This window comes from Durio zibethinus, chromosome 1 (assembly GCF_047325235.1).
Source record: "Durio zibethinus cultivar Kanyao isolate XHJ-2024 chromosome 1, ASM4732523v1, whole genome shotgun sequence".
Taxonomy (NCBI): Eukaryota; Viridiplantae; Streptophyta; class Magnoliopsida; order Malvales; family Malvaceae; genus Durio; species Durio zibethinus.
This window is the reverse complement of record NC_143162.1, coordinates 11,458,517-11,477,913: the sequence shown is the minus strand read 5'-3', so window position 1 is coordinate 11,477,913 and position 19,397 is coordinate 11,458,517. Positions and strand designations below refer to the sequence as shown.

At 34.1% G+C, this 19,397-nt stretch overlaps 1 protein-coding gene and 1 pseudogene across 2 annotated transcripts; one reads left to right on the top strand and one right to left on the bottom strand.

Annotated features, from left to right (window-relative positions):
- The first annotated feature begins 507 nt into the window (after positions 1-507).
- Positions 508-7,165, top strand: LOC111312136 (uncharacterized; annotated as a pseudogene). Its single transcript, XR_016343360.1, has 6 exons — positions 508-1,194; positions 1,824-1,876; positions 2,082-2,146; positions 2,255-2,333; positions 5,804-6,106; positions 6,855-7,165. The product of XR_016343360.1 is annotated as an uncharacterized LOC111312136 (transcript).
- Positions 7,166-7,711: 546 nt separating this feature from the next.
- LOC111312135 (rhomboid-like protein 20) lies at positions 7,712-17,654 on the bottom strand. Its single transcript, XM_089763385.1, is given in 7 exon segments — positions 7,712-8,287; positions 11,602-11,724; positions 15,318-15,419; positions 15,501-15,652; positions 16,306-16,372; positions 17,537-17,554; positions 17,556-17,654. Coding segments are annotated over 7 exon segments (753 nt in total). The 3' UTR covers positions 7,712-8,095.
- Between the last annotated feature and the right edge of the window lie 1,743 nt (positions 17,655-19,397).

The following is a 19,397-nucleotide window of genomic DNA, read 5'->3' as shown; positions in this document are numbered from 1 at the left end:
GAAAAGTTGAAAGTATCAATTTTCCCTAAAAAAAAAATCATTCTTTCCTTCCTTTCTATCTTAATTTTGATTTTGTTTTTTTCTGTTAAATAATCCGACGACGAAGCCTCTGCAAGTGAAACAGTAGTTTTTCTTGCATACTCTTGAGATGAGGGAATTTTCTCAATTTTCTGCTAAAAGTATTAGAGTCAATTGAGAAAAGTTTCCAATAATTAATTACTTGGTAAAATTTTAAGGCTTTTGGATAACACAAATTCAAGCTGGTACCATCTTTTGATGGGCGTTGTGAGGGTGCTATAACCTTCCTCACACGTAACCGAACTCCCGAACCTTGTTCTGGTTAGCAGACCTGAACCTATTCTTCTAGGGACCCTTAAACTTAGGTATTCCCTAAAAGGACAGATTCTTTAGGTGGTCAATCGCACCTAGATAAAAAAGATTGGTGGCGACTCTCTAAAGTCAATGTCTAGCGATAGATCCCCGGATCTAGACGTTATGACAAAAATATCACCTTAGTATTTCAGAATTCGTTTCTCTTACATTGTCTTCTTGGCATTCAATTAGACCTTAAAGGAATCAATTTAGCTCAGTTCCTACGCCAATACATGATTTTTGCGTTTCAAAAAATTTTGACTTCAAGAGGAAGAGTAATTGGTAGGCGGTGGTTGGTATACAAATGAAGTCCTATTTTGCAGGAGATTGAAACAAAAGAGGCTTAGATTTTATTACAAACCACCATTTGTGTTTTGTGTGTTGTCATGCACCTTGTCCGTGAGAATCTATTTATTGGAAACATAGGGGATGCCGCTGAAGTTCTACAAAATGGTAGCACAAAGATCGCACATATTCTATCAGTCTTGCGCTCCGCATCAATATCATTTTTCTCTGAATGGCGTAGTGGTCTCACAATCCCTACCAAGGAAATTAAAAAGATTTTTTTCGGTGGTTCCGGTTGCGCTGCAGCTTCTGGGGATCATTCAGATGATGGTCCTAAGAGTTCTTTGTCACCCCAGAAGCTGTTGTACTTGTTGGAATACGCGGGGAAGGATTTAAAGCTGGTGAGAATGGCAGTGCCAATTAGAGATATGGAGAGTGAGAATTTATGGATTACCTAGATGCATGTTTCGATTTCATTAATCAAAGCAGAAAAGAGGGATCTGTTTTGGTGCATTGCTTTGCTGGAGTGTGAAGAAGGTATGATTCATCCTTTAATATCATTTTCTGATGCTAGTTGAAAATAGGCTAATTCACTTATGAAACTAGTTTGAGAATAGACAATTGCAGAGAACCTTGATGAATGGTTTTTCTGTTCTGGTCATTGATGAGAAGAGAGGGAATGGCCCCCAGAATTTTTTTTATTTGGTTCATGTTTCTGCATTCTTTGACAAAGGTGTACAAGTTTCGAAGATTTGTATTTAGGATTAGTTTTTGTTTTTGTTGTTCCTTTGCAACATAAATCTTGGTAATACTCATCGATAATTGTAGCTATTAAAGTTTTAATTTTTAACATTAATATCAATGAATGCTATAATTTTCCTTTAACTCCTACATATCATTCAAGTTGAGTGAACCGTGCTATTGCATCATTATTTATTTCGAATGGTCCCAGAAGATGCATTAGGGCTACTTCCTATAGGAAAAAGTGCATCCTATATGTTACTGTCAATCATTTTTTTGTTGAAGCAAATTTTCTTTTAATATGTCACCTTGCCAATGTTTTATCAGAAAATCTCCAGAACATGCCTACATTGAAATGGGTTTTCCAGTTTCCTAAATTATCAAATACCAATGATTTACGCCCTTCTTTGCATGTATTCTTGCAGGGTAGCTATAATCACAGCATATTTGATGAGAAATGAGCAACTATCTCAAGAAGGTTTGAACAAATCTGCTGTTTATTTGGGGGTAATGTTGGTCCAAATTTGGTACATGCTGGCTGCTTCTATTACTTTTTCATTTTTGGATATTAGGATTCTTCTTTTTGACTGGTGAGATTGAAATGTCATTGTATATTTATATTTATGGAACTTGTACATTATCCTCTTGTTTCTTTCTCCCCTTTTGCATTTACTTTCTTGCAGATGCACTTGAATCTCTAAGGCAAAGCTGTGAGTTTGTTTGCCCTAATGATGGGTTTTCAGAGCAGGTAATGCAAAGGAACACCATAAAGATTAAGCGATTTATTTTTTGAGGCATTTCATTGTGGCTATATGGTTCCAGTTTCTCAAGAGTTTGCGATTTGTCCACATTGCAGTTGAAAATGTTTGAAGAAACGGGTCTCAAGGTTGATCACACTAGCCCAATAAACAAGCAATTTCGCTTGAAAGTGTTGGGTACATTCCCTCTCTCTCTCTCTCTCTGTCAACCTTTTAATTTCATCTTGCTTGATCTTTCCTTGTATTTCTTAGGGTAGATCTGAATTTTTTTTTTTTTTTCAAATGTTGTTACCCAGTATTTTTGTAGTCTATAGCATCTTGAGTTGCAAAATATATAGAGAAAGTCATCAACTTTAGCGGATTCTGGGATGGTGATTGCACTATGAAACAACTATTGCAGGCTGAGTCAAACAGACAAGTATAGTCAAACTGGTTTTGCATATTTCTGGTCAGACTGGCCATGATCCAACCCTTGACAGTGGCTGTCTCACCTAATTTAATATATTAACCATTGGAATAATGAGTTAATGACACATGAAGTGTATGTTAAAGCTTTTGTGGCGGTACAGGTGCAAAAATATCATGAAATATGGAAGTAAAACGTCTTACCTCTGAGGGACTCAGGATTACATTCTGTTAAAGGCTTCAGCTTCTGATCTACAATGTGCTATATAGTTAAGTTTTTTGGTGATAAGTAGGATATTACAAAGGTCATGACAAATCCATTGTTTGTGGCTTACAATCTTGTGGTCTGTTGATAGAGTGATGGTTCTTAGTTCCAGTGGCTAGGGATCAACCCTTGGCAATCTCCAATAAAAAATGTTCATGTGTGTTTTTTTAAGATCACAAAACCACATACTTCCTCAATTAGGATGTAGGAAGTGTGAAAAACCTTAATGGGAGAAGGTACAAGCAGTTCGAGAAGAAAAATCAGATCTTGTAGTCAAGGGCAGAAAACTTATATTGCACATTATTCAGAAAACTTATATTGCACATTATTTCTTAGTGTGGATGCTGCATTTCATTACAGTTTAAACATATTAAGCTCATATGGAGGGCTTGGAATAGGTGATTGAAGAACAGAACTAGATGCAATGGTGGTTGGATTCTTAATGAAGTTGGATGTCCATGGAAAAGGTTCAAGGAGATAAAAACTGTAATCATTTACATTACGTGAGTCTTGAATGGAAAAAAGTTATTTTGGGGTAACTTTTAACATTTACCCATCTAATGTAGGAAACAATATGCTGACTCGTTCATAATGTTGGGATCATGGTTAACTTTTTTCCTAATAACTTAGGAAAGAGTATGCCAAAAGTGATTTGAATGTTTGCAGCTCTGAGAAATGTTTGCTTCCCTAGAATGGCTTAACAACCGTATTGGTGCTTTGTTCCTCTTAATGGTTCAGAATTGGGTCTGGTATGCTTGAAATTGATTTGACAGCCTCTTTCAGTCAGTTCATCCTATCACAAAACATTTAGGTAAGATTCATGTTAACTTTTATAAACCAGAATTTGTCCCGTTAATGCATATAAATGTGTTCTTTTCCAGTTCTTAGGTATAAGCTAATGAGATTTCTGATGATCTAAAAAAAGCTTATCATTTCCTTTGGTCTTCATTTTTGTCATTCCTGAATTGTTTGTCCACTACAAGGCGCCTATTTGCTACTTTACTTTTATATCCCATGTTATAACACAATGAATACTCATTGGGAGCAAATGTGCAAAATGTTAGTCAGCTTCATTCATTGTTATCTTTTAATTTTGTGCAATTAAAATAGCTTAAGATAATGAGACTGAGAGGCTAATTGTCAAAAACTTGGCAACTTGATGACTTAAGTTCTGTTCTTTTATATGACAATGGCTCATTTCAATGCTTGATACGCTATTATGGACATGGAAGGAAGGGTAGGGCTTGAGAATGGACACTGTGAATTTTAATTGACAGAATATACCTTTCATCATCTCAATCGCTTTCTATTATTGAAATTTCTCATTGGATGTTTCCTTCAATCCTTTGGACAAGAATTATTTCTTCTGATTTCCCTCATTCTTCAAGGATAAAAGAATCAAGCATGACTGCTTGGGCCTAAGCATGCCTTAAGAATTCTTTGGTCTTCTTCATTGGTGCTATGTTAGCTTTCCCTTAGAGGGTCTTGGTTTTGCTTTTTTCTAAAATTAAAAATTGCCCTGAACAAGATGATCTTTCTTTTCATTTCTTTTTTGTGCTTTTAAGTTCAATCCTTTGGTTCAGCTGACAGTTATGGTCAAGTTTAATCTGAACCATCTTAAATTAAATTGAACCCTCTGTAGCAGTTTTATTGGTCAAGCTTTGAAGCTATCTATAAATTAATCAATTCATTCATCCACAAAGAAAATGAGGGAGCGGGGAAGAGGGAGAAAGCTTCCAGTTGTTTCCTATCTCAAGACAAGAAAGAAGCATTCAAGCTTCCAGTTGTTTCCTAGCTCAAGACAAGAAAGAAGCATTCTGTTTATCTATCTTGAAGAGCACAAAGTTGTTATCAACCCTTAAGAACCTACAGATTGTCGTAATCTTCAGTAACATTAATGTGACAGTGTATGCTTTGGTTTTGATTGCAAAGTTCATTATGTATACTAAGTTTTTTAGAATGTTAATTGTGGTGATAAACAGACAACAAAAGTGCAATATACATTATGTAATGACTGATATAAGTGGTCAATTGTCAGGCATGTTGGAGATGGTATGGTGGTGATATGGTCATGTTTAATTTATTAGATTCTGCTATCTCATGAGAGAGAAGATTTCATATTTTAAGTGAAGATTATTCTCAAGTTCTTGCTGTCTAAAATATTTAAAGTTGTAGGAATCTACATATTGATTGAGACTGGTTAGTTTATTCTAAATTTCAATTATTAGTTTAACAATCATAACCTGTTATCATCCGTAAGCATAAGCAGTTGAATATTGGCTTTTGGTGCTTTTTGTGATTGTTGAATTTTTTTTATGGTTGTTTTACTTTTATAAATGGCTTTGGTAGTGTTTTAGCGTTTCCATGACAGTTTTCACCAACATCTCTCTTCAGGTCCATCTAGAATGAATCATAGAATTCCTTTTAGTCTATGTATTATTGCCCCAAGATCTGGATATGTTGCCAACACCTAGTAAAGTTGTTGGAAGTATATAAAACTAAGGATTGATTTGTCCTTACTTTTCTCATAAATGAGAGTTTGAGTCATTCTTTTTGTTGTTTACTTGCACTTAAAAAATGGGTATTTTAACTCAAAAACATAGCCATTGATTTCTTCTTATTCTTAACCACCCACGTAGTCTGTGTCACCAATCTAGTGACCTTTAAAATGTTTTCTAGCATGCACTAGGAGTCTAGGATTAATTCAAGGAAAATTATCCCATGCACATGTGGCAAACAGAGTTAGAGGGTTGAAACATGTCTCATTAGGATATATTTATGAAATTAAAAAAACTAATTAATTAATTAAATGAGTATATGGCAACCATCTAACCCCCCCACCCCCATGTAGTTTAAAAACTCCACACCCCTTGTGTAGAATAATAAATCATTCTCAACAATTTGACTGAAGAAAATCTAAATTTCTCTTTCATGAGTATCATCTTTGAGATAGGTCTTCTGTGTATCATGCTTTCAGGTGATTGTTATAACTGTGGAGAAAAGATAGACGGTTCTAAATTAGGTGCTGATCCTGGTTTGCCTACTGAAAGTTCTTCTGTTGTAGAGGCATCTCTAAATAAAGGTATTAGCGGTACTGCATACCACTGTAAGAAATGCCGAAGAGTTGTGGCATTGCAGGACAATGTTGTTGACCATTTTCCAGTTGAGGGTGAAACTTCTTTTGAGTGGCACAAATGGAGAAGTGGTAAACCTTTCAACAAGTGTGCTCAAACCGAGTGTTTATCAGTATTTGTTGAACCCTTGCAGTGGATGACAGCAGGTGAGAAAACATTTCCTAGAGTTTTAAAATTAACATTTTAGAAATATTCTGTGTCAGTTGATTCATATTTGATCTTTTTTAGAGGATGAACCCATCAATAGAGCCTGATATATCCCTTCTTAGATTGTGGTGTTCACTTTTTTATTTGGGAGCATTTAACATGATGTACTTTTTTATTTTTAAAGTACCTGTTAATTGAATCATGTCATTGCTCGTCGTTTGGAGGTAGACGTTTGGCTATTTTGCTAGTGCACACTTAATATTTACCATACTGCACTTATTTTAGGTCAAAATATCTAATTAGGTTTCCACCTACTTCACTGTAAATAGAAATAGTTGAAGTAAATGGTAGTTTGAACAAATGTTGTTAGAACCGGACCAGTTCAATCGGGAACTGTTGGCTGTCCGAGTAATTTTAAAAGCTAGATTTATCATTAAACCGGTCAAATCTGGTTCAACTGTTCGGTTGAATTGAATTTCTCTCGACCGGATTGGCTATCAAACCGGTTTTAATTATTTATTTCAGTATTTAATGTTTTAAAAATTTATGCAAGTGGTGAGATTTAAACTTTTGATCTCTCTTGTTAGTCATCTTACCTTTGAACGGAGTGATTGTTTTCTTAAAAATTCATTGCATTTAATACTTATTAAATACTAATATTTTAATAAAAAACCAGTCCCAATTGGACTGGCCGGTTGAATTGGGATGTTATTTAAATATCTATTGACAATTTTCCATGTGACACAGTTGAAGAAGGTGCAATAGAAGGGAAGTTGTGGTGCGCTCATTGTGAAGCTTGTTTGGGTTATTTCAATTGGTCAGGCATCCAATGCAGTTGCGGAAGCTGGATCACCCCTGCCTTTCAGCTGCACAAGAGCCGGGTGGATATCAGCACCGTTTGGGACTGGTATCTAACATATCTTAAACCCAATCACTAAAATGCTGGTATTTCCAGTAAGAATTATACAATTACACAAAGTATATGATGTCCATATGAACCTAGTATGACCATTTGAATATATTTAAAACAAACCTGATATAGTTTAGTTCTATTATTAGTTTCTTCCACTTCCCTGCAACTTATTTCTTTTTATGTTGACTATTGAGCTAATTACATAAATGGTATCTTCAAGTCTTAGGAAATTGTCCTAATAGCAACCTTAACCCAAATTATTTATTTGTAACAGGTTTTATTCTTAAAAGAGTTTTTTTTTTCTTCAAAGATACTCTAATTACATGATTGTTATTTGCAACACTCTGCAACAATTACAGAGACTTTTTAATTTTTATAAATTGATAATATAATTTTTTTTTTTAAATGGAGTAAGAAAATATCACATGTTTTATTTTTTAATTATTTTTTATAATTTTTTACTATACCATAAAGGATGTATATTATCCTATTAGTCTTGTCAAATTTAAAAACTTTACTGTTAATAAATGTGATAATTTTCTCCCATATATATATATATATATATATGTATATATATATTATAAATAAAAAATCATATAGGCGCAAAACCAATTTTTTACATGTCTTAAAACGAGTAACCTAAATAGAGAATTAAATTGATGAGAATGTTCCACCCTTTAGAATTCGCAGATGAAACGAAAAGAAAGGTATTTTACCATAAAATATCATCAGCCCCAATGAGTAGATAGGCATGAATTGAAAGGTACCTAAATTGTCCATTCAAATCAAACAAATTTACAAACTTGTCAGTAATTTTGGATCATAAAGCCCCACGTCCGAAACTTGCATCTTTATGCACCTTTTTATCTTTTTGAGAGCATGCATTCCTAGTTTTCAGTTGCATTGGTGTATGATTACCGAACCTCAAACTACAAGCTACAAACACAAATAAGTGGGGGGAAAAATGGAAGAAAATAGTACTCTTCAAAGTGACATCACCAATGCCACAATTCCAGGAGGCGAGCAAATTGGTCGTCATCAAAATGTTGATATCTTGTGACATAGCATCTGGGCATCACTTTTCACTGGCAATTCTTGTGTTTGAATTAGTGGGACTGTTCTTCAAGAAGAATGTGGCAGCATTGATGTCATCATGCACTAGTGCCTGCCTGGCTGAGTTCCGATCAGAGCCCATTGACACTAGGTTAGCAATGGAGTCCTCTGGCGGCTCTGCAGCTGAAGGTGCAGCAGCAGATGGATAGGTTCTCTGAAACCAAAAGAATTAATGAGTTTTTTTACAACCAATAAATTATTTGGAAGAACTGAAATTGCATCAAAGAATTTGATGTAATTGCACAGGAATACTTCACATGCATCAGTTTCAAGCGATGGAACATTCTTCATATCATGGTCAGTCAATCTGGCCAATATTTTAGTAGAATGTAAATTCAAAATTTTGAGTTAAATACAGGAAAAAATTCCACCGGAACCATGACACTGACTCTCCACTTTTGCAGACAGTATCCTTTCAGTTAAATACAGGAAAAGGCACACAGGGCCCATTACTCTCTGACAATGACTCTCCAAGTTTGCTGACTGTTATCAAGCAAACTTTCTCATGAAACAAAAAACATTAGGGAAAATTAGTCACAACGTATAGAAACAATTGACCCACTAAATGTACATTGAAATTACATTCCTGCACCATAAGCAGCTTATGGTCAATCATATACCATCTCACAGAATGTTATCAAATGCTTTGTGTGAAATACTTATGAACGGTATTCCAGCCCCATAATATGTCTAATAGCAACAGACAATTCAGGATTTGATGCTTGTATGTCTGCACTGCAAGCTGTAATGAGGTAAAAAATGAAAGGAAAAAACAATCAATAACATCAGGAAACCATCCAGAAAACAGTCTTATCCTACTAGCAAAAATGAGAAATAAAAACTGTCCAAATCAATTGGTAATGAGAAGGGGGATTTGAACCCAAATCCAGGAGATCCTGTTGTTAGAGTGATTTGATCAAACAACCACCATTTTTCAACTAGTCCTTTTCAAGATTTGACTAAGGGGGCAAGAATGTCATGGATTTACATTAATTAGTATTTATCTTTTATTATTTGTTTGAGGTTGTTACCATCAAGAAGGCCATAGCTATTTTAAGTTATCATTTTGTAATCAATAATCTAGGAAATATATTCTCAAAAAAAAAAAATCTAGGAAATATAGACATTCAATTGAAGTAAAAAACTAAGTGAAGTTTGGTCTATAAAAAGTTTGACTGATCCATCGAGGTAAGTGAGGAAAATTCTTACAAAAAGAACCAAAGTTTGACTTTGAGCTCTATTTCCCTCTCCCTAGAATATCTGATATGCAACAGCAACACAAATGAACAAGCATAATGTTTATCCATGACTGACTATTATCTTCTATTTATTGATCAGTTCATAGTCTAGAGTAGAGGTGTAAACGAGTCAAGATGAGTACTTTAATACTTGGCTCAAGAGGCTATCACGCCTTATCGAGCTTTTATTTTTTAAATATATTTTAATATATTTAATATCTATATAAGTAAATAATGGAGATATAATATTTAATATGTATATTTACAATTTACCAAGCCTTATCGAGCCTACTTAGCCAAGATTGAACTGCTAGAGTAAATTATAATTCAAGCTTGAGTAAGAAATATGAAGCTCGATTGAGTTCTACCTTAGCCTCAAGCCTCGAGTTCTTGGATCGAGCTTGGCAATGGATTGACTTGACTCAGCTTGACTACAATTGTAATCGTGAGAGAGATGCTCAAAAAGCATGTCATCTTCATCCATATCTTCATACAGACATGCTGGGCTGAATTCTATGAAACCTAGTTTTCGATTTCAGAGGATCAGAAAAGCTGCTCCCTGATACAATTTCCACAACCTTGATGTCAAACAGCAATTGAGATAATGGCAGAAGTAATGGGTTTAGCTGTTCAACCTTATCTTGCAGGAGTTTGCAGACACAATAAAAAAGAAAATATTCCTTAAGAGTATCCAAATCCATACGAGGCCATTTCTTTGGGAATTTCACAAAAGGAAACAAATTGCAAAAAGATTGTCCCTAAGCTGACAAAAGGGATGCTAAGATGATCCAACAACTCAAAAAAGTTTAAGGATTTAAATGATGACCTTAAGTCCATCTTCTCTATTCATGAGAAAACTCCTTAATCTCCCTTTATGATTAAGCAATATATAGTGATTGTGATGATGGTTTCTGCTGACTTCACAGAAGACTCTTTTACCATCCAAGAAATCAAACATTACAACCAATTCCTCTGGCAAGGAGTCAGTTATTTCCAAACAAGTATTATAAACTTCTCACAGAACTTTTTTTATACTAGAGCAGCAAAAACTTTGATGCACCCTAAAGCTCTTCTCCCACATTGTGCAAACAAATAAACATTACTTCCATGCTGCAAAGATCTTCACACAGATCTTACCCGTGAATCTATAAAGACTTGATTTTTTTTTTTTTGTCAAAATGTTCCAATTTCCCCAATATTTTGCGTTCTTCCCTTGCCAAAAAAGACATTGTTAATGGATTTGATATCTACACCAAGCTCAAGCATCTCAGAATTCTCCTATAATAATACAAAAAAATTCTTCCAAATACAGGTTTTATTACCTAATCTTCACTCAATATTACGGGATTCAACAACAATTAATCTCATCTTTTACTGCTGATTCTCATGCAGACTTTCTGGTTAAATGCCCAAATCCCCCGTGGAAGAAGTGAGAATTTCATATTTCTCTTCCTTTTAAATAGCTTTTTTTTTTTTTATGAATACTTTTAAGATGGCTTAAACAAGATAATTATGGGCCAAATCCATGAATCCTCACTAATTATACTAACGTAGCAAATTACAGTCATACCCATTGCCAAAGGGCTGTTAGAGACACAGTCTGATAACCGTATGGACATTTTTTCTCTGAATAAAAGGAAGATTTAGTCTTTGACCAACAAAAGTACATTCCTCAATATACTTGTTTCAGACATTAAGGTCCATTGCATTGAGTTATATCAATATGCAACATAAGCAGTGGATATTATTGCTTCCTACCATAACATACTGTCATATTCTCAAGCTTCCTAAAAATTCATGAACTTTATAGATGAACTAAGAATTTATTATTGAATATTATTGAATACCACCCCAATCCAAACATTGAGAAGAAACACTTTTACAAAATGATGCTTATCCGGCAATACTATACCATTAAAATGTAAAACATCCTAAGCATGCTACAATATGGAGCTGTAGAACACTGTAAACATTCGCATGCACCACAACATGCAAGTTTCATCAATCAAATGACTTAGAAGAAAACATTTGAGTTGTATACAAAATCTCAGCCCCTACTTGTGTGATCCAATTCCAACTTGGCTTTCCAATCACATGCATTATGTATACAAAAATTGACAAATATGCATGCTTTCAGCCTGTATGACTTACAAATAACTGTGATTCATAGCAAACATATGTTATTACTTATTAGCAATTAAAAAAATCAAAGCATTCAGGAAATACTTGCCTCCAGTTGGCGAGTTGTGTAGGAAGATATATTTCCTGCAAGATTCCTTACTGGTGCTGTAGGTGGATTCCCTGTAGAAGGCCAAGAAAGTCGTGAAAAGAACGATGTAATAAACTCAGGGAACTGTAATAAAATGGTGAATTACTTTTAAAAAAATGAATTTAATCAACATATAGCAGCATCTGAACTGAAAATGATGCTACAAAATTGACTGAATAACTAAATAAATAGTGAAAAAAGTGACAGTACCATTCTAGCTCAATTCCATAACACTGCTTTTGCTAGGGAAACGACAAATTCAGAATTCTTCAAGACCATTCACCTCTCTCAAAAATAATTGCAATTTGTTCACTTTCAATGTTAGATTTCTTGAATTGCAAAACATTTAATCCTTCTGTACAAAATTTTTAATCATTTTCCAATTTTATTCCAATTTACTTACCATTCTGATTTAACAATTACTTCTTATGTTCAAGTAAAATTTCTGTTAAAAAATACCTGCACTTACAGTTCACCCCAATATTAAACCATTTAGGAGGATTTGATTGTATTCATTATGATAAAACAAAGTTCAAATTACGTAAATTGAAATTGTTGGGCTTATAAAAAAAGGGATAATATCCCATTTGACCCCTAAACTATTACACTTTTTCTAATGTGGTACCTAAACAAAAAAAATATTTCTAATTAAGTACCTAAACTATATTTCCATATATTAAGTTACCCCAACCCTTACACCGTTTTAAAAAAAATGGATGTGGCATTTAAATGCTGACATAAAGACACGTGGCTGCCATGTGGCAATGATGTGGTTGCCACATCTACCTTTTAAACAACAGCCAGTTAAAATTATTGTCATCAGCACCCCCTTTGAACCCTCTGCCTACATACAGAAGCCAACTCACAAATACACAGTCCCATAAAATTTCAAAAACGATCAGCCCAACCTAGCTTTGAAATCCTGCCAAACCCGCAACACAACCATCAAATGCAACACAACAAAAAGCCAACAAAATCAACAACAATCCACATCCAGCAATCAACACAAGCACAAAAATACACAAGCTTGTCAGCAACCAAAACAAAAAGAAAAAAGCATTCAAGCACACTCTGAAAATTTTCAGCCATGGCGGTTGTGTATTTTTTTTTTTTTTTTGGGTTATCCACGAGGAGAGAGTAGTCCTTAGGAAGTGGTCAGGCTTAGAGCGGCAGTCGGTGAAGGGAAAAACCAACAACAGAAGCAATGGCAGCTGTGGTGGTCGGCGGTGGCCAGCATGATTTTTTGGCAGATCCGAACGGTGAAAGAAGAGAGGATGATGAAGGAAACAGCATACTGAAAACTCAAAACAATGGGATGGTGGAAGGGGACTAAAACGTCAGCGAAAGGCTACAGCTTCAGCTTCTAGAGATTGATTTTCGAGAATCTAATCCCAGATCTGAGACGAAGAGGCAAAAAAGGGGTTCGTGGTGAATTTTGGGCTTCAACGGTGGTCGAACAACGGTGATTGAATTTTAAAAACTTTTTTATTTTTCAAAAATGACACGTGGCAGTCACATCTAGGCCATATGGCAACCACATGTCATCCACGTCAGAATTTAAATGCCACATCAGCATTTTTAAAACGGTATTAAAGGTTGGGGCAATTTAATACTCGAAAATGTAGTTTAGATACCTCATTAGAAATTTTTTTTGTTTAAGTACCACATTAAAAAAAATGCAATAGTTCAGGGGCCAAATGGCGTATTATGCCATAAAAAAATAAGATCAAATCCTTCAATTGGTCCCTGTACTCCAGTCAAATGTTGCTTTTAATCCCAAACAAGAATTTCAGCAAAATGAGTCTCTCTACTATGCTAGTATAGTGGATTTTAGTTCTAGTGATCAAAATCCAATCCATGGCAACCTCAAATACCAAAACAAGCAAAAAAAAAAAAAAAATGATCAAAGGAAAATCACCAACACCATAAAAATAACGCTGTTATGTGCTGATTTACCATTTTTTGATAATGAAGTGTCAAGCCAAATGGCCAACTTAAATTTTCTATTTTCTCCTTTCTTTCTTTCTTTTCTTCTCTCTCATCCATTCCTCTCTATAGGCCCCTCCATTTTCTCCTTGGCCCACTATATCCAGAAAGCATCCAAAGCATAAACTCTCAAAAAAATTCCAACTCAATTATCAAATCAAAGAGAATTAGGGCAACAAAGCCAAAAAAAAAAAAGAAGAAACATAATGAAAACCAATTTTAGGTACTACTCAAAAATAATAAAGTAGCCATGTTTCGGAGCAATGCTTTCTAGCTTTTAGGAATGTATGAGTGGCATAAGAACATTACAGGAACAAAAATGAAAAATAAAATCTTACAATGCTAGTTCAATTTGCCAAAAATAACAAAGCCAGATTCCTTTTTTATTGTCATAAAACAGCTGGATTTAAAGAAGAAATTTAGAAAAACTCATCTCAAATCTAATACAAATCCTACAACAAATGAAACCCAGAAATAAATTCTCAAATTTCTCAATCTAAAATTATGGAATCTCTGTTTAAATTATAGAGAGAAATGAACAAGGATTCAATAACCTGATTTGATCTAAGAAGAGGAAGAAAATGCTGTCAAAAGCCTGTGCATTGTCTCTTCATATAATAATGGTAATTACATCACTTTTTGGCTTATCTAACGACCACTTGCCATTGGATTAGAGAAAGATCGAAAGATAGAGAGAGAAAGAGATGGATGAAGAGAGAAAAGGATCGGTAGATGTTAGCTGCGATTTTGAGAGATTAGAGCAGGTATGAGAAGAGATAGAGAAAAAGGAAGAGGGAAGCAGGAGAGAGAAATGAAAGAGATGAGAGATAGAGATAAGAAGGGAGGTTAAAGAGTATAGCGGTTGTAGGGTGGCCAGATTGTTGACCCAGCCACCCTAACTGGTGTCTTAAATAATTGTGACACTAGACATCAACCATTGAGGTAGAAAAGAGAACCCAAGAAGAAAAACGACAAGAAAAAAGTAGAAAAAATGAATTAAAAAAAAGAAACAGGTAGGCCCAAAGCATGTGATGCCACATGGACAGAAACATGCATCATTAGCAGGCTTCTAATTACTAAGCCTCTTTTTGTGCCACTGGCATCATTAATATGCCACTTCATTTACCATGTCATCAAGTTAATGTAACATAGTTAACATAGAGTGTAATTTTAATCAATTCAACTATCCACAAAGTAAAAGGATCCAAATTACAAATTGGAAAAGAGGGACTAAAATCAATAATTTGATAGAGAAGAGGGACCAAATGCAGAATTTAACCCAGAAAAAAAAAACTATTGAACTTCAAGGTTCCACCTACTTTTCTTTTCATAAAAACGAAAGACCCTAATTTTGATAGCAGAAATAATTATATCAACCCAGATAAAATGCTGTACAAAGCAAGCACACATGCATAACTTCACTACTCCGTGAAACTTAGAAAGTTTATGAGCATAGAAGATATGATGCTCCAAGAAAATCTTATGCCGATGGGTTGTATTGGAACAGATCCTTTGTATGGGATCATACATCAATGGGTTTATACTGAAAACATAACCACCATTGCTGTGGCTCAGACGGAAGTCTATATGTAGTCCCCTTTTCTCCATCAAGAAAGGAAAGTAAAAGAAGCAAAAATTTCTTAGTAAGAAAAGTTAAAGCAAAACTTTCTAAGTATCAGATTGGAAACAACCTTAGCTCTGCAGATGCGAAAGACATTTAGATGGTATAAGGAACTGCCAAGGATGCCGCATATCCCTGGCAAGAGGGATCTTTTCCAAGATGATAGAAGAAGCTGCAAGAAAGAACTGAAGTTTATCACTGGAACTCAAGATAGAAGATCAAAAATAAGCAAAACTAATTATTTGCTCTTTACCTGAACACCAGCTAGATAGATGAAAGATTTATCGGAGAAACGAACCCCAAATATACGAAACCATGTTGAAACTGGGATATCAAAATAAAACGGTACAAATGAGGCAAATATGAGGCCATAAGGTCTGGGAGAGAGCAGGTTAACTGTGGGATCTGTAAACATTTAATATGAAGTAAAATTTCCATCAACATCGCCAATTCAGCATAGAGAATTAGAATAGTTAACCATGCATACAAACAACAACGAAAAGCATACATGCTGATATCTGAAATCTGTCTTCAAAATAAAATAAATAAGAAACAAAAGGAAAATCATTTTGTTGGAAGCAATACATAAGAGCTAGATCATGAATTATCGACCAAGAACTTAACATTATTCAAAAGGTATAATCACATCAATGTCAAAAAATATATTATTACAGCTACCATATCCCGCAGCCAAAAAGGCAATTAGAAAGAATGAGCGATTTGATTCCCAAACCAGCAACTTCTCTTGGTTGCTTAACATCCCCAATCCTACCAAAATGATACTTAGAAGAGCATGTTGCAGAAGATTTCCTTAGAATTTCCCTAACTGTATCTATGGAGACTTTCGTACTTTTTCTTTCAAGGTTAGTTCATCTACCAGCATATATTTACTTCTCTATTTGTAAGAGAATTTTGAAACTTTACCAGAAAAATTATTACCAAAAGAAAAAAAAAAAGGTTAGCGAAACTAAGACAGAAAACATAAACAGCCAGAAATATTGATGTAACATGGATTTATATCAGAAGAGCATGGCATGGAATGATATGACAGTGCATACCTTTAAGGATAGCTAGAGCCATAACCTCAAAGAGGAATGAAACCATTACTGAGAACAAGATAAAAACCTGCATAAGCAGGGCAGACAAAAATCACATGGAGGAAAGGAAACAAACATATACTTTAGTTTCTGCATGAGTATTAGCTGCCAGTTTAAAAAACATAAGGATCTAAACCATTTTGTTAATCAAACTCAGAATGTTTTCAATTGATGATATACACACTCATAAAAATTTCTTAGTATCATCAAGATCTATCGATGGTAGCTCCACTCAAACGTTTCCGGTCTTCCTTTTCGGCCTCCTCCAGCAGTTTTTTTTTATTAACTTCTTTCCTTGGCTATTATTAGGAATTAGAAAATGGGTTGGTGAAGTAGGTTGGCAAGTGGGAGTAGATATGTGGACATGAGAAAGAGAGACTAAAAGGATAACAGACTAGGAGACTGTGAATGAGAGTGAAAGAAAGTGAGATAAAAGACTAGGAGACTGTCAATGACACTGAAAGAAACGATATCAGAAGAAAATCCCTCATGTCATATAGATTTTAATTTATACCTATGTTCATATAAGTTTAATGTCCTGTAAATATAAACTTGAATAAATTAAACCTAAATTTCAATCACATAAAGCAAGCCAAAAAGATTTGTATCCAATTTGATTTGGTCAAACAAGCCATCGTGAATTTTAAAGAACTAAATTATGGTGATAATATTAAAAATGACTAAATTTCTGTAAACTATGCTATAAATACTAATAAATTCAAATGATAAATTGAAATGCAATGGTACATAGGACATACCGTTCCCATAAGAAACAAAACTGCTAATTGCTACAGTACTGACAAATTTGGTCAAATCATCAAGCAAGTAGGATTTCCAAACTTGAAGAAATGTATATTTCACTTCCCATCATGCCAAAATTTGCTAAACAGTTATGATTAGAAATTTTCTTTTCTCTTCTTTGTTAATTCTTATCATTTTAATATCCTTCTTTCACATTTCAGTTTCAACCTTTCTTTAACACAACAATTAACACTATCTTCTTAGGTTTTTGTATTCTTTTATATGGCAGGGTCTCTCCTAATAAGGTGTTTGGAGTACTAGTGAAGTTTAGTTACCTTATTTTACTTCATCAGTATGGTAATAGTTTAACTCTATGCAAATTAGGTGCAGCATTAAAGACATATATGACAACACAACTGAATGATCTAGTATAAAGAGTATGATTACTCACAGAGTACTTGTTGGAACCAATTTGTCGCTCAAAGACCATGAAGTAGTATAGTAGATAAAGTCCAAACATCAGTTCCGGTGTAGATGAAAGGGCAAAAACTGATGCGATTAACTTCCATATGTTAAGTTTTCTGAAAATATCTGTCATAAAGATGGGACAATCCGTAAGTGTTATACATAATAACATTGAAGAACACATGGCATCTTTGACTCTACAAAAGTAAAATAAACAAATGCAACACCATTTAACTTGATTTTGGTGTCAAGTGATTACCATTTATAATCTAACATTACAAACAATCTTTTATGATCCCTTAATTTTTTAGTATATCTTTTGCTGTGTTACAACAGAGTTCAGGCCAAATCCCCATAGAATTCCTCCTCCCACCCCCTTTTTCCCATTTCTGAGAAAACTACCATTGCTTTACTATCTGAATTTACCCCCTCCCTCCTCTAAGCCTTTTATCCCATTTCTGAGAAAATAACCATTGATTTACCATTTGACTTTACTTTTTCACAACAAATCATAAAATTGCTTTCATGAGACAAACTAAGTTTTTGATAATGAGAAGCATTCCTCAATTTGCTTTATCAGCATACAAACAGAAATACTAAAACTCTGGAGAGGGACTTTTTTTGGCCAATGGAGAGGGGCATAAAAGAAGGAATACACCATTCTGTTTTATTTATATCAAATAACGTATGAAACGTCTGTACACTCAAAAAATAACAAATTGAATGGCATTCATAATGCTTGTTTCAATGTCTCAAAAAAACAAATGTAGCATCAATAACTTTGACATTAATTATTATTCCTATAAAAGGACACGATGATGCTTATGGTAGTACAATAATATTATCATGAATAGATTGAGACATTCAAAGAACATAAAACATGCTCTATTAATTGCTTCAGGATAAACTAAGAAGTTAGGATACCTAAACATTTAGAAGGGAGTTGAATACAAGCCTGGTTTCCCCTTGACCTCACTACTTCAAAATAAATAAGCTGTTTGTATATCATAATTTTCTACTTCAATCCTTCAATTTTTTAATTTAAATGCATGCCCAATGAGTTTCCAAGGATGTGGTCTAAAATAGAATATGAAGCAATCCATATAGCCAATCTTATCTAGTAGGAAAAGATGTGTCGATGACCTTGCCATTTTTATGAGATTATCCCTAATTTATTGATTAGAAGTCTGAGTTAACAATGTGTCAGTATATTATGCCCCTTCTAGTTAATAGACTGTCAGCACATGATTATAATCTCTACTGGATATCTCATTTCTATACCTTAATCAAATCAATGGCATAAGAGTAATTAATTTTGAGCAAACTTATTAGGCTAAAGTAAGAAGAGGAACAACTAATTAATAATTAACATCATTGACACACTTATTCTCTTATAGGGTGAATTTCATGTATCTTAGTATTTGCATTGCAACAATATCTCAACAACCTAATATCTTCACAGTAAGATTAGTAGAAACTAATTAAAAATCTATGAAAAACCTAACAAAATGCATCAACCAATTAACTTAGAAATCATATCCATGTTAACCATGTCAAAGCAATACCATCCATCAAACAAGTTATGATAAAAATGAAAGAAAAAATGGAAAAAAGACTTGAGCTAAGATTTATCAGTATGATTATTATAATGCCATAGAACAAATCTTTAGCACTGAAAGTTAACATGTCAAAGAATACTGAACTGGTGCCAACCAACAGCAAAACATGAACGGTAAGAGAATTTTATTAGCACAATGGCGATTAAGGCTTAAAATGAACTCTTGTGGATCAGCAGTTGATGGCAACTAGAAAAATAAAAATAAACAATAATGCTTGCTATATTTGAT